The sequence below is a fragment of the Pituophis catenifer genome, unplaced genomic scaffold (genome assembly GCF_029215685.1).
Source record: "Pituophis catenifer annectens isolate HBS135680 unplaced genomic scaffold, rPitCat1.0.hap2 SCAF_1, whole genome shotgun sequence".
NCBI classification, from domain to species: Eukaryota; Metazoa; Chordata; class Lepidosauria; order Squamata; family Colubridae; genus Pituophis; species Pituophis catenifer.
The window spans coordinates 232,505,569-232,527,124 of NW_027256881.1; the positions used below are offsets into that span (position 1 = coordinate 232,505,569).

The 21,556-nt window shown below is 40.3% G+C and overlaps 1 protein-coding gene across 3 annotated transcripts in view; it reads right to left on the minus strand.

The window, feature by feature from the left end:
* Window positions 1-309: 309 nt before the first annotated feature.
* ABCB6 (ATP binding cassette subfamily B member 6 (LAN blood group)) overlaps window positions 310-21,556 on the minus strand; it is a 39,711-nt gene continuing 18,464 nt past the window's right edge. For 2 of the 3 annotated variants that reach the window (XM_070955501.1, XM_070955562.1), the window contains exons 8-20: window positions 19,120-19,229; window positions 18,749-18,814; window positions 17,518-17,643; window positions 14,955-15,031; window positions 13,656-13,719; window positions 12,591-12,676; window positions 12,005-12,062; window positions 11,705-11,809; window positions 8,976-9,150; window positions 7,162-7,274; window positions 5,471-5,565; window positions 2,851-2,919; window positions 310-1,223 (exon numbers count right to left, since the gene is read on the minus strand). In XM_070955501.1, the coding sequence (XP_070811602.1) occupies window positions 962-1,223; window positions 2,851-2,919; window positions 5,471-5,565; window positions 7,162-7,274; window positions 8,976-9,150; window positions 11,705-11,809; window positions 12,005-12,062; window positions 12,591-12,676; window positions 13,656-13,719; window positions 14,955-15,031; window positions 17,518-17,643; window positions 18,749-18,814; window positions 19,120-19,229 (1,406 nt within the window). In that variant the 3' untranslated portion in view covers window positions 310-961. Of the gene's footprint in view, window positions 1,224-2,850; window positions 2,920-5,470; window positions 5,566-7,161; window positions 7,308-8,815; window positions 8,863-8,975; window positions 9,151-11,704; window positions 11,810-12,004; window positions 12,063-12,590; window positions 12,677-13,655; window positions 13,720-14,954; window positions 15,032-17,517; window positions 17,644-18,748; window positions 18,815-19,119; window positions 19,230-21,556 lie in introns of those variants that run through there. The other variant, XM_070955643.1, reaches the window with a different exon arrangement.

A 21,556-nucleotide genomic window follows, 5' to 3' on the forward strand; every position in this document is an offset into this window, starting at 1 on the left:
TTGAATGGCTATCTTGATTTTTGCAACACGAGCCTGGTACTAAAGCAATATTCAGTGAGACCTAGTAGGCTCTCTAGTGTCTTGCTCACCCAGGCCAAGATTACCTCACCTTGGGATAGGGCCTTAAGTAAGTAATAATTGTCAATTCTCCATATAGCCACCATGAAGGAGCAGCTAGTAAACTAGGACACAGGTGAAAAGATGCATTTCTTCTCTCTCTATCCTACCGTTTCCACCCACAATGAATTTCTGCCCTTGCCTTCATTTTCTTTTATTACCGCCAGATATAAATAAAAACCAGATTCATAATTATTAGTAAGACCAGCACTTTATGAATCTTCCTCCTCTCACCAACACAATAGTTGAAAAGGATTTTCAGTCAGTTACTACTTAGTCCTTTCTTTTTAACCAGCGAGACTGAAACAAATGCGATCTGCAAATTGATCTGAAAACAGTTTATGAAAATCAAACAAGACATTTCAAAATCAGAACTTATGAAAATGCGCCTCCTTTCCCTGAGGATTCCTCTGGTTCCATACAGAACGCTGGCAATACTCACAGCTGTAAGTATTTTCCTCTCCCCACCTACCCAGTTCATCTTGTGAAGGAAGACATTTATCCGTGTCAATGGTGGTAGGGCAAGGTGACTCTGGTCCTCTATTTCTCCCCTTTACTGGCAAGTCTGAGTCACCAAGCAACGTATTTTGCACCCGACAGCTGCTTGTAGGACAACTCCTCATGGTCCCATCGCTATGAGCAGGCTAAGAATAAACAGAGTCTATGCTTCCTCTAAATTTGATTTCCATAACCACCTTGGTGGATCTGCTAAATGTTATAGGGACCAGAGCTTTCCCATTGCGTGAGAAGCCATCACAAATATCTAGGGTAAGGTAGCAGCCCCCCTTTTTAGTTTCAAGCTCCATCGTGCAGGAGACATTCAATGGTTCTTTCAGTTGCTTGGCTATGATTCATCCTCTGATTCATCCTCCTCTTCTTCAGACTCCTCTTCTTCAGGCTCCTTTTCTTCAGGCTCCTCCTGAGTTTCCGGTTCATCCTGAGTTTCAGGTTCAGGTTCACCCTCCACACTGCCTGCTTCTAATTCCTCAGGCCCAGCTTTCGATAGGCTGACCTTGCTGTCGATGTCTGAGCCACTAGGCATCTCACTCCCTTGGTGAGCCCACATGTCAGAGTAGAGGCCCCCTTTCTTTAGCAGCTGCTCGTGCCTGCAAAATGCAGCAAAAGTTAATTTAAAAGACTCCACAGAAAAGCACATCCCTTGCTTATGTTGCTCTGGACCTTCGCAGTGGAACTTTCCCAACATCACATGTACCTATACCGTACAGTGCACTACCGTCCTGTAAAGCCTGTCCTTTTGTCACAGGCGGTAACAGCTTTCCCAATCTGGACATCTGTCAGAAGGTTTGAGGGGATAAGCGGGAAATCAAGGGAGTAACAAGAAGGGCTCAACCTTTCCGACCCTTCCCCCCAGCTTGCACAGTACTGTCTTCCATCCTTAGAATGGGAGGAAGGCAGGGGTGAAATGCTCCCGGTTCGGACTGGCTCGGGTGAGTAGATAGCGATGGTGGCGGGCAGTTCGGAGAACCGGTAGCAAAAATCCCTGCCCCCACCCCCCCCATGCCCAGCTGAGCCGCGCGATCATCAGAGGCTTTTTTGTCTTTTAAATGCCTCTGACGAGCCAAGCTCTGACGATCCCAGCTGAGTTGCCTGCCGATCAGGCAACTCAGCTGGGATCGTCAGAGCCATTTAAAAGAAAAAAACTTTTTTTCTTTTAAATGGCTCTGATGATCCAAGCTCTGATGATCCCAGCTGAGTTGTCTGATCGGCAGAGGGTTTTTTAAAAACCCTCTGACGATCAGGCAACTCAGCTGGGATCGTCAGAGCCTTTTGAGAGCATTTTTTTACATGGTTTTACATGTAAAAAATGGTTTTAAAAGTAAAAAAAAAAAAATTGGCCATGCCCACCGTCACATTACCACCCCCCCCAAGCCACGCCCACAGAACTGGTAGTAACAAATTTCAGATTTCACCACTGGAGGAAGGTATGCCAGAATGAAACTCATTGCCCCAGGGCAATCCTCTTGCCTTGGGAATGAGGGCTGTAAAGTCACTGCCCTCACATGGGGACAGCACTTATCTGCACTTGCTGGTCTCTGGAGAGCAAAGGGCAGGGAAGGGGAAGACAGCTTTCTTCTCTGCAGCCTGCCCTGCCCCTCCCCTCCCCTCCCTCCACCCAGACCAGTGCAGTTCTTTCACCTTTCCTGTTGCTCTCACATGTAAACGGAGGCAGGGAGGGTTCTCCGATAGGCTGAAATCAATCCAAACAAATACTGGGGCTTCAGGAGAAGAATTTTCCTGCCAAATGGGTTTCACTTGCTGCCTCTATTGCTACTTTGCACTAAACTGACTGGGTAGAGTGCAGGTGAGGAAGACAAGGGTGTGGGGGAATCAATGCCCAGAAAATAGTGCCATGATGGGGATGGTGTGTGTGTGGAATAAATAAGGCTTGCGCTGAGCAAGGTTGACCAATAATTTGCATCTGAGGCTAATACTCCACTTCTGATTTGACTGTCTCAAACTAACCTTTTGGCAAAGTAATCTAAGGCAGTAGTAGAAGCAACAATAATAATTGTCCTGTTGCCGTGATTCCGCTGTCTATTTTGAACAGGACTTGAAAATGGGGAAATCCACCCTTCTGTTAAAACTTGTTTGGTGGAAAATAAAGTGGGGAGAATATAGGGGTTCACTTCCTCCTTTCCTTGGCTTTCTAAACACAAGAAAAGCTGTTGTCACAGTCTCTTTTACTCTCTGAGGTTTTTTGTATTTGTTTACCTTCCACGCTCTATCACATGGCCATTCCGGATAACAAGAATTTGATCAGCCTTAACTATGGTTGATAACCTATAAAGGACAGATAATCACTATTATTTAGAAGCCAGTATGTACAGTTCGACAGCTGTCAATAACATACAACACATGCCGTGCACAGTTTGTCATCTCAGATGTAATCTGTCTCTGGGGAAAGAACTATACAAGGATGATGCTACCACAAAATGTTCTGAAGATGTACAACGTAGCAACACGAATATCACGTAAGACTTATATACCACTCCATAGTGCTTGACAGCACTCTCTAAATGACTTACAAATGTCAGCATATTGCCCCCAACAATTTGGTTCCTCATTTTACCGACCTCAGAAGGATGGAAGGCTGAGTTAATCTTTTTTTTTTTCTTTTTGTAAACAGGTTTTATTAGAATTTTTCCTTCATCATACATATTTTATGAACAGAGTGTTGACCGGGTCACATCTTATACAACTTATATATTTTAATCTTTATAATCTATTCCAACGCGAATTTCTCTGGAAGGCTAAATTAATCTTGAGCTGGTCAGGATCAAACTCCTGGCAGTGGGCAGAATTAGCCAATATTGCATTCTAACCACTGCACCACTACGGTTCAGTGTGTAATGTATGTAATGAGAATATTTAATATTTAGCAAAGCTGTCTTAGGATGTCTTGAACTCTATTGGAATTCTAGCCATTCCAGATCCTATAGTACTAATTCAGACACATGTAACAGCATTCAGATGTGCGCCAACTATCTATAGTATATCAACCCTTGTTTTCCCAACCTTGATGACTAATGTCTTGGAAAAAGGGGAGAGTAGCCACAAATTGCTAAAAAGCCCAGGAACTCTCCCGAGGTGATTTCCTCTGATGCTGGATGCAACAAAGATGAAGCAAAAGAATATAACTCAACATAAAGGGCCTTTGGCAATTCTCTGCTAAACTGGGTTTCTTAAGGGCAGGACTCATCCCTGAAGGAAATTCCTCTGTAATACCCTGTCCAGATGCTCTGGAATCTAATCGTAATATAGGAAAAAAGTAAAATAGAAGGCAGGCACCTGCACATATCTCTTGGATACATATAATTCAAACTGACGTTAAGTGTCACATTCCATTTATGAGAATTCTCTAAAATTCTCTTGCTTTTGGCAATGATTCTAAAGAAAATTCCTATACATCAACTGAATGAGAATTGGCAGAACAAATACAAATTTTATCTGTCTAACCGTACAAAAGATCTAGCATCATTTACTTTCCCTCTGTCCACTAAAATCGGGAAAAGATGCTTTCTAAACGATTAATAAATTATACATTATACATTATACTTATATTATACTTATATTATATTATATTATATTATATTATATTATATTATATTATATTATATTATATTATATTATTATATTATTATATTATATAAATTATACACTATATATTGTAATAATATACATTAATAAATGCTCCAACGTCTAGGTCCAGACACTATTCTTTATCCCATCAGACCTACAATGTTTTCCTTGCTATTTGCTCACTGACTTTACATTTTTAAAAGATCTTTTAAATATTAGGATGCAAAGCTTTCATTCTCATCTTTATTCCTACCAATGCCTCTGCGTTCCTTAAGGATTATAGAAGAGTAAAAGGAGTAGGTAACCAGATTATTGCTTAAAAATTGTTAAGATTCAGAAAAAAGAGATTAAATTAGAGAAAATGACCCAAAATATCCTGGGATGAGCAATTGTAGGGGATGACTGACTATCCCTCTACCATGTGACCTGATTATGTTTGTGATGGCCCTCTGTTGAATGTTACTGCTAAAACATTCTATTAAATGGGTAAAATGGGTAAATGTATAAAACATCCATTTCAAATGTGTTCCATGGTACAAAAAGATACTAAAGGTTCATTAATGAAGCCACATCAGTCAAAAAATGTGAAAGTTTCTGAATTTATAACAGGCTCTAAATTTGTCAAATGTAACTAAGGTCTTCCCCAAACTAGCAGGGCTGTACAACACTTCAGGAATAATTCAGGAAAAGTGATTTGGATGAGCAGGAGCACAAATAGACCACTTCTATGCTGATCTTTAAAGCAGCTATGTCTTTTTCCTACAATTTGGTATGTTGGAGATATTTCGAGAATGCAGCTTGCAAAATGCCCAGCCAGCCAGAGGCTGAAGCTGCAGTAGTACACTAGGAAGATACCAAGCCTGGGAGTTTGAGCATTACTATAATGCACAGCAGATAAAACAGTATCCACATCCAGAGACAAGGCAGTACTGAATACCAGATGCTGTGGAAGAAGAGGAGAGCGCTACTGCCTCTTTGCCCAACCCAAAATTTCTGGATTACATGAACATCTGGACTCACCCAGAGTGACTTCTATACTTTTCTTGCTAAAGAAGTTGAAGTCAGAGCTGCTTTAAGGATCCAGTTCAAGTTTTTTATCAATATTTAACAAATACGATTGCAGGCAAATGGAACAAAACAAGACAAGACATGCATCTGACCCTCTTTGTACAACAAGAACAGATTTCCTTTAGCTAGGATTATGCTTAAAACCTGTTATTTAAAATTCTTATGAAATGACATTTCATCTTACCTGTGAGCCACAATAATAGTGGTGCGATTGGCGCATACTTTAGCCAGCGATGACTGGATTTTTCTTTCCGTCTTAGTGTCCAGTGCTGATGTTGCCTGTAAGAGTCAGCACATTGTGGGACATTGCAAAGGGGGATATAGAGGAAGGTAATGGACCCTGAACTCCTTTTAGTGTCAAGTCACTGGCATATTAGTACCTATAAGCCACCCATGTTGTTTCGGTGCCATGATAAACAGCTGAGAGAAGCTCTTTGTAGTTCTATACTATTGTTATTGTGGGGAGAACTACTCAGGAACAGGATATAAATTGTCTGAGGGAATGGGGAAGAGAAACGTAGTTGTAAAGAATAACAGAATTTGTGATGTTATCCTCCTCCCAAATGCTCCCAGAATTCAGACTTAAAAAAAAAAAGGCATGGAAGGGCAAAATGCAAATGTAACTTCAAATGTGGGAAACAAATAGATAGAAGTACAAGTAATTTTTGATTTATGACTGGTCCCTTAGCAACCTTTCAAAGCTATGATGGACCTTCCTGGAGGTACCTACAATCCAAATTCAAAGTTCGGAGGCTGTGCGCCCCCCCCCAAAAAAAAAACATGACTGCACTTCAAGCACTCAGCAACTGGGCCACATTTATGGCTGTTTGCAGCTTCCCACAGTCATGTAACCACATTTTACGATGGTTTTGCCACTCCCACCCTCCACCAAAACAGCATTTACTTCCAGTTCTCAGCAAAATCATGCTCATAGTGAAGCACTGGTTCACTTTATGACTGTGGTGTTTGTTTAATGATGTTGTGGCTCCGTCCTCCGAGCCTATCTTATCGGAGGAAGAAGGCTCCGAACATGAAGGAGAGGAGACAGCCAGGCCTCCCTTTCCAGGACCCTCCTCTCTGGCAATGCCTCAGGTGTCTCCCAAAGAAGAAGAGATTGGCCAGGAGCCAGGTGTTTCCGAGCCGTCGGATAGTGACGAAGAAACATTGTGGTTGGACCCACGCCAGCGTCGGAGAGACAAGCGTGCGCAGCAGAAAAGGAGGCGTGCCAGAGATTAAGCTGAGTCACTGGGCCACATCCCACAGGCTATAAAAGGGAGTGTGGTGGCCATTCGGACTCTGTGACGGACAAAGCTAAATCTCTGGCGAGTCACTTTGCACCTTTGGACACAACGCCTATTTGCTGTGGATTTAATTACAAACTGGACTATTCAAACTGTGTGTATTTTTGTCTGTGTTATCGGAGTAAAAGTTCTTGGCAGGCAGCTACAGAGTTGCTGCCAAGTTCCTTATCACTGACGTTGAGTGTTTGAAGAGTTTATTTAACCCTCGGCTGGCTAGTTGGGTGCGTGTGTGGGACGGGGACAGAACAAATGACTATTGCAAAACAGTCATAAAATTGGGTTGGTCGTGTGGATGATCATTGTGAGTAACAATCATGATGAACAGGCTTCATTACCGTTGTAACTTGTGGACTACTTGAATACTTGCCACACAGGCTTGCAATGTGAAATGCAACCACGGATCCCAATCAATTGTGTCCTTTTCTAGGCTACTCCATTGGATATTAAACTTGATTCTTCTGTTCTCCTCCCTCCCATCAGCAAATATCCCATATCCAATAGATTGTTCTCTCTAAGGAACAGGTGGACCTTCTCTGGGACTGAGACAGATGTTAAGACAATCCTTCTCCATTACCTCATCAAACAAGAGGATGTCAGGGTTCTTCAAGATGGTGCGGGCAATAGCAACTCGTTGCTTTTCCCCACCACTCAGCTTCAGGCCTCGCTCACCAACCTGCGTCTCGTAACCTTTCAGGCATAAGCACAGAGGAAAGTAAAACTCTATGTAAAAAAGGAAGGCCATTGAGATACAAATTGCTGCTTTCTGCCATTTGGGCAGAGCATTTAAAATCTTTATGACTATTTCTAGTAGCAGTAGCACCATCCTAGATTTACCAGCAAAGAATATTTGGTGTTGCAGTAGACACTCTTAAAAAAATCCAACATTTCCTAAGCAGGTCACTTTAAAAATATGAAAAGGAAATAGGATGATTTTGCAAACTGAGACATAGAGGCCAATCTTATTTCTTTCACTAGTCAGGATCTCATTCATCAATTGGTCTTAGAAGACTGGTGGGATAGGGTGAGGCTGAACTGATTTGGCCCCTCAGTTTTGGTAACTGTTGGTAAACTTTTCCCATCTGACTTCCCATATACGCCATCCCACAATGTCTATACTCACAGAAAAATGGGCTGGATGAGAACGATAGGAATTATTGTTCAACACGCAGAGCCTGGTTACTTGAAAGACCACCTGTCTCTCCTATTACCTGCTCAACTGGTTCAATCCAACTAAATGGGACCTGAAAGCATGCCTTCTCTATTGCAGCATCTGCCCTCTGGAATGAAGTTCCCTAGAGATCAGAATGGCTCCCACTCTGATGGCATTCTGGATGTTCTTAAAAGACCTGGTTATTATCTCAAGCTTTTCATTTTAGGCTGGGATAGTTCGAGCAACTTGTAGAATTTATGCATTGGCTGGATTTACCATCTTATTGCTTTCTAACTGGTTTGAATATTGTTGTTGGGTTTTATTTTGTGAGCTACCCAAATTTGATGGCATGTAGATGGTGTCCAAGTCAAATAAATTAATAATAATAATAATAAAGGCTTCAGATAAGATTCAGATAAGAACAAAGGAGGTGCCTTTATACCAGGGATGAAATGCTCCCGGTTCGGATCGGATCACTCGATCCGGTAGCGATGGCAGCGGGTGGTTCGGAGAACCGGTAGCAAAACTCCCTGCGCCCCCCCCCCCCCCCCGCATGCCCAGCTGAGCCACATGATCATTAGAGGCTTTTTTTTTTTTTAACTTTTAAAAGCATTTTTTCTAAAACCTCTTCGGCCGAAAAAATGCTTTTATAAGTAAAAAAAAAGCCTCTGATGATCACGCGGCTCAGCTGGGATCATCAGAGGCTTTTAAAAGCATTTTTTTCTACAACCTCTTCAGCCAAAGAGGCTGTAGAAAAAAATGATTTTAAAAGCCTCTGACGATCCCAGCTGAGTTGTCTGATCGTCACAGGCTTTTAAAAGCATTTTTTTACAACCTCTTCGGCCGAAGAGTTGTAGAAAAAATGCTTTTAAAAGAAAAAAAAAAAAAACTTGGCCACGCCCACCCAGTCACACCACCACCACCACCAAGCCATGCCCACAGAACCGGTAGTAACAAATTTTACATTTCACCACTGCTTTATACCAAATCAAATTATTGGTTCATACAGATCAAGAATAGTCCTGGCTCCCCCACCACACAACATCTCAAAATGTAGCTTGCTATTATTTGCACAGACCTACAGAGCTGTCAATGGCTTCCGTTTGGAATGTTCCCCAACTGTATCTGCAGAAATTAAGGAGTAAATCTGAGTCCTGTACTCAATCATCGAACAGGCATCCCAGGGTAATCACGTGAGATCAAGGCAAAGTGGTAGATAAAGCTGAGGTCGTCCTTACCATCAGGAAATGTGAGGATACGATCATGGATATTAGCAGTCATGGCAGCCTCCATAACTTCTTCATTGGTCGCATCAATACGGCCATATCGGATGTTGTTGCAAATGGTATCATTGAAGAGGACGGTATCCTGAGGCACTACCCCAATATGGGAACGCACAGAGACCTGCTTTGCCTGTGGATGTGGGCAGATGGAGGATGAAGTGAGAAACTGTGCAATTCACCTAGGTTATGGCTTAGAACAGTGATGGCTAATCTTTTCAGCACCGAGTGCAGAAACTGGAGTGTGTGTGCGTACGCAGGAGTGCCAGAACCCAGAAGAGAGCAGCTGGTCAGTGCACATGTGCGCGTGCCGGACAGCTGATCTTCGTGCGACAGAACCCAAAAGAGCAACTTGTGACAGTGTGCGTGTCCACAGAGAGGGGTCTGCGTGCCACCTCTGGCATGTGTGCCATAGGTTCGCCATCACGGGCTTAGAATATAGCTGACATTTTCACACCCACACCAGTCTGATGGATAGTTAGCTTCAGGATAAACGCTAAAGACATTATGAATTATCAGGGCTTCCCATCCTGCACCAAGGTGACGGAAACCCCAAATGGCACCGATTCAGAAAGCCCACAATACAATTCAGAGAGTTGGCATTTCCAAACAGCCTTCCCTAACCAGCTACTCTTTTTATGTGCTTAGAGTGAAGCACATAATCTATCTGGATTGTAAGTACTGTTTGAAGTAAGCCCCACTTAAGATAAACTGAACATTCTCCGAATAGCTCAAGCCTTAATGTTCTCAGCTTGCAGAATGCATTGTATGTCTATTGTCTCTGCTCAGCATCATAATAAGCAATAGCTCAACCTTTTTAGTCACTTTGACGAATACAAGGGGAGGCAGAAAACAAAGGAATGCAAATGACTGCAGTGCTGCTGTGTTTCTATCTACTCTAGAGAATTGTGGCACTTTAAACCAGAAACCATCCCAAATCATGGACAGGCTCAATCATCTCTGGGGAGTTTGATTATTATATGACAAATTCTAGGGGAAATTGTTTGACTGGCAAGATTTAAAAAAAAAAAAAGCCTGTGGGACACTGCGTTATGAACATGCACCCTGTAGGAAATCATGTATTTTGCAACTTGCCTAAACTATTTGTCATCTATCTCTAGATGCCATTTTATCCCTATCTCCTTCCATTGTTTCCTAGCATTGATTCCAGTAACCAGGACAGATCTGATGAATGAGATAGATCCTTAAGGAAAGGTATAACCGTAGGGAGTAATAGAGAGAAAATTAAGAGGATGGATTTGGGGAACCACAGTAGAATAGGAACAGACACCAAACAGCTCTAACGGACATGAAAGAACCAGCTGTCCTTTGATATTCCCCCACCCCCACATTGAGCTCCCAAAGACTATGGGCCATCTAAGAATCTCCCTCAATCTCCCTCCCGTAGTCCTTCCCCAGTGAGCTTGGGTGGCCACAGGAGAAGTGGAGGCCTGCTGAGCACAAACCTTTAATCTACCTTTAAATGGAATCATATGTCTGTTGCTGTGGCAATAAACATGAACAAGCAATTAAGCAGCTGCGTTGTGTCATCAAGCCTTGAGGAGCTCCGAGAAGAGAAGCATAAGTGGGTATATAACACATGCAAAGGGTGTATGCCAACTTGGCTCTATATAGGGGATCACACTGTACAGCAGGGGTATGGCACCTCTGGACCTCAGGGTATTGTTGATAGATAACTCCAAGCATCTTCTGCCACTGGATAGGGCCACTTGGAGTTACACTTTTAGTTTTCTGAAGGGAATGGGACAACTCGCCACAGACAACTTGCCACGAGACAACTCACCACAGGACAACTAGCTGTGGGACAATTCAGCAATTCAATTTAATCCTTTAAAATAGTTCAAAAATTATTTTAATTTTTGTCATTCACATTTCATTTTGCCCCTCCTTTGGCATCCTTTCTTTAATGATTCTATTCCACTATGTCTTTGATATTAGTCCCGTGGCGAGTTGGCCATGGCAAGTTGTCATAGACCCTTCTGGAGAGCCAGTTTTTCATTTGTAGAGCCATTCATTTTCTGGATCATAAAGCATAGATAAGCAAAATATCCCTCCAACAATTTTTAATTTGACTTCACATATACAGAATGCATGTGAGAGACTAAACTATCTATATAAACTTTATATAAATTTTAAACTGCTCCTATTCTCTCCCTTTTGTATTAGTACTAACTCCTCAGTACTTAGGCTTGTTTTCCTCTGATAGATTGTATTTCTTTATATTTGTGAGGTCAGAGCAGATTCTTTTTTGCCCTCAAATCTATTTATCTTAACATTTCATGGTATTTCCTAGCAGTTTAATTTTACATTTTGATGTAAAATTCTTCAAAATATCCAATTGCTTTAATCATCTCCAATAATTCGGTGCCACTAGGAGTCCTGAACAGTTAGGCAAGCTTAAAAACACCAGTTTCAATAGAGATCGCAGGAGGGCATATTCAGCTATATTCCTCTGCTGACTGGTCCCAACACAGTAATGCAAAGAAGTACATACAAGCTATGGTATGTAAGGTGAGGCTGAAACTTGGCAATTTATCTAGACAAATATTTTGGGGTACACTTCCCATCCTCCTCCCACCCCACTCCCATTGAAATGAATCTTCTCCATGCCTTCATCCATGATGGATGATCCTTTTATCATCAATACTTCCCAGTGTGTTTGTTACCTTAGAGATATCCTGCCCATCTATTCGTATGCAGCCTCCCCACACGTCATAAAAGCGGAACAGCAGGCGGACAATGGTACTCTTTCCTGACCCAGAAGGTCCCACCTGGAGAGAAAGAGAAAGCAAAGTGTTCCTATGGATTAACCCTGTGGGAAGAAATAGAAAGTAGATAGACTTAAATTTCAACCTCTGTTTTTGACCCCTTATTTGGGGCCTGTCACTATTCCTATCAGATGGGAGACAAAAGAAAGCACTGTACGATTACAGAACATTTACACAGAGCCATTTTTATCTCCTTACCAGTGCTATAGTTTGTCCAGGCATTGCGGTAAAGGAAACGTCATGTAAAATTTCCTTCCTGTGTGGAGAATAACAAAAGAGAGCAGTCACCCATCTCTCAACCTTCACTGCTCTCCTGAAGCTCCCTGGTGAGATCTCCCACACATGATGCCCTCCTCTATTCCAGAAACAGACTTCCTCCAGTTTGCTGGGGAGGCAGCAGAACAGTTTGAATAACAATGACCATAAGCAACCTAGGTTAGGAGGATTACGATACAGATAAAAGAAAGGTTTTTGAACTATTTTACTATATTTACTAATTCCCCAAACAACTTTCAAGAAAGGTCCCTATCCTTCTCACTGGTCATAATTCAGAAGGTTTCCTTCTGAGCTTTTATCTCATCCAGGGTTGGAAAGCTTTAATGAGATAGAATATGGTTCATATTCATATTGTCACCGTCACTATATTTTCTCTTTCTTTCCTACGTTCACTGAGTATGTATTTTCCAGGTGACCTGCCTACTGTTGGAAAGATGTTGTTCAACCCTTCTTTTTCAAATTAACGTACAATTTTGTCACCATCAACACTATTTCCTTCTCTACTCACCCTTCTGTGTAGCCAAAATGGACATTTTCGAATTCCACACGTCCTGACAGGAATCGAAGATCTCCAGCACCTGGTTCATCCTTCACCTACAAGTTAACACATCTGTGATATTTTCTGTATTAAGATCCTGGCTGGCTAAGTTGGCAGAGGCAGGAAGATTTGCCCCAGTGACCAAGAAGTTGCTCTTGGAAGCCATTTATAGCAGGGGTCTCCAACCTTGGCAACTTTAAGACTTGTGGACTTCAACTCCCAGAATTCCTCAGCCAGCAAACCAAAGCTGGCTGAGGAATTCTGGGAGTTGAAGTCCACAAATTTTAAAGTTGCCAAGGTTGGAGACCCCTGATTTATAGTACAGAAGTGCCATCCCTGAGGTAGAACACTTGTTTTTCAGGCACAAAATTCAGTTTGTAGCATTTGCAATAAATAAAAGCTAGATAGCAGATGGTAAGAAAGGCTTCTTTTGGAAGTTCTGAACAGTTGCTACCACAGTAGAAAAGTCTGATCTGGAACCTCATATTTCTATGTTCCAGAGATACACCTTGGAGAGGGCCAGATATAGATTCTAATGGTGACAAACCTAATTGCCAGTATTATGATGAAAAATTTCCAGCCTGAAAATAGAAAATGCTATTTGGCTCCTGGCTAACTCAAATATAGCTATTTTTTTTAAAAAAAAAAAACAAGTTACAACAGTGGCCAAACTGAGATATATCCTGTAAATTAATTAGGTTCTCTTCAATTTGTGTCCATCATCGATGCAGAGACTTCCAGCTCCTAGAGCTGTCAGCCAAGAGGTTCAGGCCACTGTTGGAAGGTAGCCCTAAAGCAGCTGAATGACATCAGATTGGGAAAGGCTAAATTAAACTGCCATCCTAAGCAGTGCAGTCATGGGAAGTTTTTAAGGACTGCTTTATTTAGTGACAGAAATTCCAGTCCCAATTAGGGTCATTAAACAATGATTACTGGCAGTTTATAATGTATGGGTTATAACATGCAATGAAGGGAAAATAAGATGATCCATTATAATCTGATACACAGATTCTCCACAGGTATGATGTGCCTTACCTCCTGTTCCTCACTGAAGAGCTCAAACATATTCTCCATGTCAACAAATGAGGACTGGATCATTCTGGAAAGGAAAAGCAGAAGCTCCATTGCACCAAAGTTATGAAGGTTTCAGAAAAGAAAAGGGAGTGAAGCAGACAAGTACCTATATCCCAATACAGCAATATTTTATACCTTAAGCATGAACATAAACCACATCAGTCCCAGATTTTTAACACATATTCACATAGTAAATTATCTCACACCTTTTTGAAGATATCTTTGATAGGGGAAGTGTAAAGGAGAGGGCAACTTAAATTATTACAAACAATTCTTTTTAATGAAATTGACATATAATTCCCAGGGTTGCATTTTATTTTTCATATTTGAGCTCAGCTTTCTAGGCATGAGAAATTTTAATGGTAATTTCTTTCATTGCTGGACATAGAATTATTCATGCAAAAGGAATTATTATAATAAAAAAATATTTGTACTTGAATAGAATATACTATTAATATTTTTCCATGACTTACGATTACTTTTCAATAACCAACTAGTTACTAAACTTTATATTTTGTTAATTATCAAGATTTTTCTCTATATTCTCTATATTGATTAAACAATTAGCCCACTACAAAAAAGCTGAAGTACAAGCTGAAGTACAAGGGAAACATTCATTTATACTTATTTTAGTTGTCGTATAACTCAAGGCAAAGATTCAACCTTGCCTGCGATATACTATATTCTGTGAGTTTTCTTTCCTACAAGATTAACAGACTGTTATAATCTGAAATTTTAAAATAAGTCTATATTTCAGCAATTAGTCTAATTCATCTTTTACATCAAGCATCTTAGAAATGGATACATTTCTATTTGCTGCCAGTCTCTGTATAAAAGTGTTAGACAAATGCTATTCACAAGAGTCATGATGGGCACAAAATAGATTGCTACCAATTGCCAGGTGATCTGAAGTAGATTGTGCTGGGTGGCTATATAAATTTGTCAACAAATAAACAAAACGCCTGAATGCATTGTTCCTGAATTCTTATACCGTTCATCTGAGGTGCTCATCTAACCTGGTCCCTGTTCACAGTTCTGTTTATTGCTGATGTAGGTATTATTATTAGATTCAGATTAATAGTTCTTTTCTTGTTATGGGGAAAATCTGAAAATGAGATATGGTGCTCTGCTTGGAGCAGGCTGTAAATCAAATAATGGTATAAACCCAGTTTAACTCCCTAAGCTCATTGACTCAATTCTCTTTGTTTCACCCCAAATGGCTAATAAATATACAACAAAGTAGCCTAGCAATCAAATTACCTGTAATATGTGCCAAACCAATTCAGTGGGGTATACAGCTGAATAATGTATGTGCCAAAGAGAACATAATCGCCTACCTGGAGGAAATAGGAAGAATATATCCATTTTTGCAATAACAATTGTTCCCTCCCACACAATACATTGAATAGGGAGTTTTCAAATTCAGATTCACATGATGAATCCTGAAGATCAAGTGACCAAGAGCCCTGTTAGATTTACTTCCCTTGTCTTTTGTTCAATGAAGGTGACTTATTTTTTATTTAAGTAGATTATAGGTTTGAGATATTCAACATTTCAAAAAAAATCAAGAGAAAATGTCCTATTCATATGCAGAGAATAGAAATACAAACATCACATATTCTGTTGAAGCAGAGGGATTGACATAGGTCCTAGGATGATACCATGTGCAATATATACATTTCTGCTGCATTTGTTTAAAAAAAATGATTAAGCCTCTCTTTGAATGTATAAGCCTATCACAGAATGACTTACATATTTTCCATTAATCCAGCTTTGAGACTGAAGAGGCTGAGCAAGGTAAAGTTCAATTTATATGACAATAACCAGTTATATCTGTTTTTCTGTCTTCTCCTCCCATCAATTAAATGGTAGATTTCCGTGTGTTCTAACACAGAGCTCATTTGTTGGACCAAGTTCCATATTTGGGGCAGTTTAAGGCTTTCTAGTGCTATATATGATCAAAACCACATGCCTCAATCTGTGGTTGATACATATGAAAGAAAAAAGATAAAGCAAACATTTCCATTGCTTATTTTTCTCCAAATCCATATGGCAGTGGAAGGAAGGAAGGAAGGAAGGAAGGAAGGAAGAAAGGAAGGAAGGAAGGAATGAAGGAAGGAATTTATCAATTAAATCAACCTTAAATCTCTGTTCTAATTTTTTTCAGATTGCAGATGGAGGTTTACATGTCTCATATTAGGGAACAGTTTAGGCTAGCAACTTTTTTTCTGGCTTACTACTTTTCTGTAAAGAGATGTGAGGAAAACAGAAAATATGTGAATTTTTGTCTAGAGCTGAGGTGTAAATTAAGAATCTCAGTGACACTTAGGCTATAGTCTAACACAAGTGGAAACCAGGTTGAAAATTATTCATGCATGGAAGTAAAGCGTTTTTAACTTTGTACACTACTCAGTCACGTATGTGACATGGGTGGCTATATATTGAGTGAGTGAGTGAGTGAGTGAGTGAGGGAGGGAGGGAGGAAGGAAGGAAGAAAAGAAAGAAAGAAAGAAAGAAAGAAAGAAAGAAAGAAGGAAGGAAGGAAGGAAGGAAGGAAGGAAGGAAGGAAGGAAGGAAGGAAGGAAGGAAGGAAGGAAGGAAAGAAAGAAGGAAAGCTTGGCCTCTTGCAAGCAACTCCAACCCAGCATGGTCAATGATCAGATCACAGAAGAAACACAAGTTCTTCACCACTTACTAATGTTTTTCAGAGAGGAAAGAAGAGTTAAAATAATCCCTCCCTGGAACCCTAAATGATGTTTCAAACTAGGCTGATGGTAAGACTGTTATACCTGCAGGATTCCTTGCAGCAAAAATTAATTGAAGTGGTTCAGTAACTCCCAGGTTTTTATTTTGTTTTGATTAGCATTTAATCAAGCTCAGTGTGAATGTGCCAGCCAGGTTACATTTTTATAGCCGTACTTCTCCATGACCTCCTCTGGTTTTAAAAAGTGCCTCCTGTCCCTCAGATTTCACTCCATGTGGGGAATGTGTTTTCACATCTGGAGTACAAACCCAAAACATCCGGATTTCTTTCTTCTGATGTTTGTGGAAACCAGCTCCCATTTGGCGAGGCCCACCCCACTCTCCTGCTTAGATCTCCTAACCTAATTGGTGACAAATCTTTTCCAGCTTGGCCTCTTGTTTGCAAAAGCTTTTGTTCTCCGAGGTCCAATTCTCCAGTTGGTTTTGTTTTAATCTTCTCCGCCCTGGTTGCCCATTTTTTCTCAGCATGCCCAGAGACTTACCTTCAGATCTTAAATTCAGAAAAAACTAGTTTATAGAATATTACATTAAATTCTTAAATTCAGAAAACACTAGTTTATAGAATAGCACAAAGACTTTTGTCCATCAGCCACCACATCTCACAACTAAAATTAAAGACATCCAGCAACTTCTTTCATATTTTTGTGTGGCAAGTTCTTCCAGCTATTTAATTACTAGAGCATTCCTGCTTTTCCTGGGACTCTGCACCTCATCGCAAGACTACCAGTGTTAGGCAGAGAAACCTAGCGCTGCTATATTTCCAGTATCCATTTCATGAATGTATTTTAAACAGGTCCGGTGCCTGTTTCTTTGCAAGCAGAGATATGTAGAACTACTCAGTGTTTAACTACAGACATTTTAAAAACATTGCTAAGTTTTGTAAAGGAGCACTGCAATGGTCTAAAAACTTCTTAACTCGTGGCAAATCATTCAGAAAGCCCGATGCTTCATCTGGAGGGGCCTCAGCTGTAAGCACGAGTTGTAGACTGGTTCTTGTTTCAGATTCTCCATACAGAGAGAATTCCAAAGCACTTCCAGTATGCAGTCAGCAAGAACTTACATAGAGCTTCTTCTTAATCACATAAGAAGCACATAGGAGGGATCCAGCCAGCAGCCCCAGACCAATCACCAGATTCTGTGTCTGATTTAACAGGGCCAGAGAGGCATTCACTTTCCATTCTGAAACCTACCAAAAGAAAAGGAAGAAAAAAAAATCAAGAGCAGCATGGTGTAATCCTGAAAAACTCTGCAGCCCACAGAAATCGTTCAAAAAAACTTGCACCCTCTAGTCTCTACATCAGAGACCAATGAGGCATCCAGGAATGGACGAGTTATGTCTTCTTCCTCCTTCTGCAGGACAATTTAGATCAACCACCTAATGCTTTTCTAGAATATTTCTCTCCTCTGGATATGCTGATTCTCCTATTTACAGGACAGGTTTCTGAGCCTATCCAAACTCTCCACAACAGAAAATCCTGCCATGGCCTTGCGTGACCAAGCCTGCAGAATTTGGGCAGCAACTGAGCAGCTATATAGATAGTCCTCGACTTACTATCATTTGTTTAGTGACCGTTCGAAGTTACAATGGCACTGGGAAAAGTGACTTATGACTGTTTTCCACACTTACGATCATTGAAACATGCCTGTAGTCACGTGATCAAAATATGGATGCTTGGCAATTGGTTCATATTTATGACAGTTGTGGTGTCCCGGGGTCATGTGATTACCTTTTGCTATCTTCTGACAAGCAAAGTCAACAGGGAAGCTAAATTCGCTTAAGAACTTACTAATATAACAACTGTAGTGATTCACTTAACAACTATGGTCAGGAAGGTCGTAAAATGGGGCAACATTCACTTAACGACCACAGTTGAGCCCCTAAATTTCAGTTGTTAAGTTGAGGACTATCTACTGTTTACTAGCAGATGGAGAGAATAATCTTTAACAAACATGCCAATGTTACAAAATCCCAGGAAACGTCTCCGATTTGCCATATCTTAAATCTCCCTTGTTATGATGTTCTTACTGAGTCCCTTCCTAGATGCTCATGTGCATCCCACTTCCTTCCCCAAGAAAATGGAACTATTCTTTCCCTTCCAAATTACTGTATGCATGTGCCCATACATTCAAACATAGGAGTATAGAGTTGATAGATAGGCAGACAGACAGGCCTCTCTCCCTCCATTTTTGCTGGTACTGAAGGGGAAACAGAAAAAGAAAGACTGAAAACCCCAAGAGTGCTTTATAACAGATGTGAAACAAGTCCAAACATTGAATTGATCCTTCTATACCTGATACTTGACAATGGCGTCATTGAAGCGTCTAGCTTCATAGTCCTCTGCATTGTAATACTTCACCTGCAACAAACGAAACCAGGGACTGGTCAGTAGAGAAATGATGTTCCCTACTCTAAGTCACCCAACTTTTATTCTAAGTTAACTCTTGACACACAAAGATATATTCATTAAACCTGGATGGGGGGGAGGAAGAGGTTGAGCATTAGATCAAAGTGGAAATCTCTTTCTCCTCTAAGCAAAAACATTAAACTGAAGCAATTTCAAGCAATACACAGGGGGGGAAAAGGCAGCCAGAATAGTTTGCTGCCACTCCTTGCACTTCCTATTCCCACCCACCAGCTATGATAGGTGGAGGTCCTAAGTACCGTCTCAAAGTTGAGAAGTGAGTCAACAGCTCGAGATCTGGCATCATTGTCACGAAGATTCATGTCGCGGCGATACTTTGTTCGCCATTCAGTCAGTATTATAGTCAGTGCTACATGGAAAAAAAGAGGCCAACTATCACTATAGCAAATTCACACAGGCATTATCAGAAATGGGATTTGATTCCTTCCATTTCGACTCATAACCAAGACTATTAAAAAAAAATGGCATAGAGAAAAGCGTTTTTTAAAATTAAAATTATTTCAGCATGTATCTATTCAGCAAATTATTCAGCAAATTATTTCGGTATATATCTATATACATACACACTACTTCTTTCACCCTAATAGAGACAGCTGAACAAAAGGTAAGCAGTGATAGCTCCTCTAGGAATGTACAAATTGTTCTGACCTCAGAATAGGCATGCCTTTGTCCTAAACTCTGTCTTGAATTCAAGAAAAAATGAGACATTTTGTTTCACTTTGTCCGAGTGTTCAAATATCCTTCATTTTTTTAAAGAAAATCCTATAGGGTTTTAGAATACATTAATTAGCAAAACGGGAACATTCCATTTCTGCAGTCAATAGCATGAGATAGCGGGTGGAGAAGAAGGTGGGGCTGAGGACAAGTAAACAAGACATGGAAAAAATTGCTTTCTTTTCTTAAAAAAGAAAAAGATTTTAGACAAGAAAAAGATTGCTCCTTACTTGATACTAGGTTGACTGTTTATTTTTTTTAAATGTATTTGCTCTGGGAAAGTTAATGTTTCTGAATTCTGATATTGTCCCTGATTCCCCCCTCCCCTTTTTTTGGGCAGACTTCCAAAAATTATGTTATTTGCTTTGCCGATAACCAAATGCAAGAGTATTCTGTGCATATGCAACAGACCTAAACTGCCAGCCAAAAGTCTGTTTTTGATGTTGTTCCACTTTTATGATCTATTCAGAAGCCAATGCATTGTAGCTACTGCTTGTCGCTGCACTCATGTTGTTTGTTCAGGCACATTAAGGATTCCATTGTGTGAAATAGGGATTTTATTTGAGCCAAGTTTTTTTTTGTTGTTTTTTTTTAAGATTTGCTGGTAAGAGACAATGAATTACACTTGCACCTATTTTTGTGGCTTGTCGGATGAAATACAGAAAGTCATGGGCATCTTTCACTGCCATTCACATTTCTCATTATTTCTTATGTTTGCACAGTCACAAGTTTTTTTACTTTTGTCCTATATGAAGACAATCCATTCAAACACTTTGAATAAGCATTCTGAACGGGACACTTTTATTTTAAGATTTTGTGCATTTTCCCCCATATTGTTTCCATTTCCCATTTAGGAATGAGTAGCTAAGCAGGGCCTTCTACTCTGACTTGCAAAAGAGCATTTCGTGCAAACTTACTATTAAATATGCTTAATACATATAATTTGCAGAGATACAATTAAATTAAAGATTGGACCAAGAGAAAATTTCTCATGCTTCTCCCAAAAGAGAGCAATCTGTTGGGGGTTGAAGGATTAAATTTTCAACGTTCATTGGGGTTGGAGGAGAGAAATACTGAACTCCATAGTAGGCAGGACAACATTATGACATTACTTATTCAAGGCTATTAGGGCATTTCATGGAGATTAGGTTTTGTGGCAACTTTAGTTAACTTGTGGCTTATATTTCATTTGGTTTTCTACCGAAAAATGAGCCCAAAAAATTCTTCCCTCCATTTTTCAGCAGTTTTACTTGGTGACTTTTGTAGCTTTATGAACTATATGCCACTCATGGATTACCTACCCCTATTTTAATCGCACCAGAACCAACAAGACAAATTAGTCATGCCTAATTTAAGTCCTACTGTGTTAAATTAGCACTCCAATAGGCAAGAGTCAGAATCTATCTTAAAGCAAAGTTAGCTTATTGTCTGAGATTTGCGTAAGATACTTTATGTCAGATCACAACAAAAAACTATGTCTGTCTGTCATACTACCTGTATAGGTTCACTTCCTTTACTTATGAGATCTGAGAGGAGTAGAAGAGATACAGAATTCTCTCTCAGGGCAGCTGAAGGTCAAAGAACTTCATCCTGAGTGTCATTTACCTTGCTAAAATGAGACCCTGCTTGTTCAGCAATGTATTCAGAGAACTATTTGGATCAGTGTCCCAGCAGGAGCAAAGTGTTAAAATCCCTTTTAATTATCTAGGTTGGGAACTGGATCAGGACTGAATCATCTGCTCTTTTTCTAAAACAGCCTCTCCTCCAAATATCTTGGCAATGTAACTCCAGAAGACCCGGCTATTCTGACCATTGGCCTTCACGGCTGGAAATTCTGGGTTGTAATCTTATTAAATTATAATTCCTAATTCCCTTAGGTCAGCACCATAGGCTTAATTCTGAAGACAATGGAAACCTTTCTCTGCCTCCCCCCCCCATACTGCTGCCCCTGGCATCAAAAAA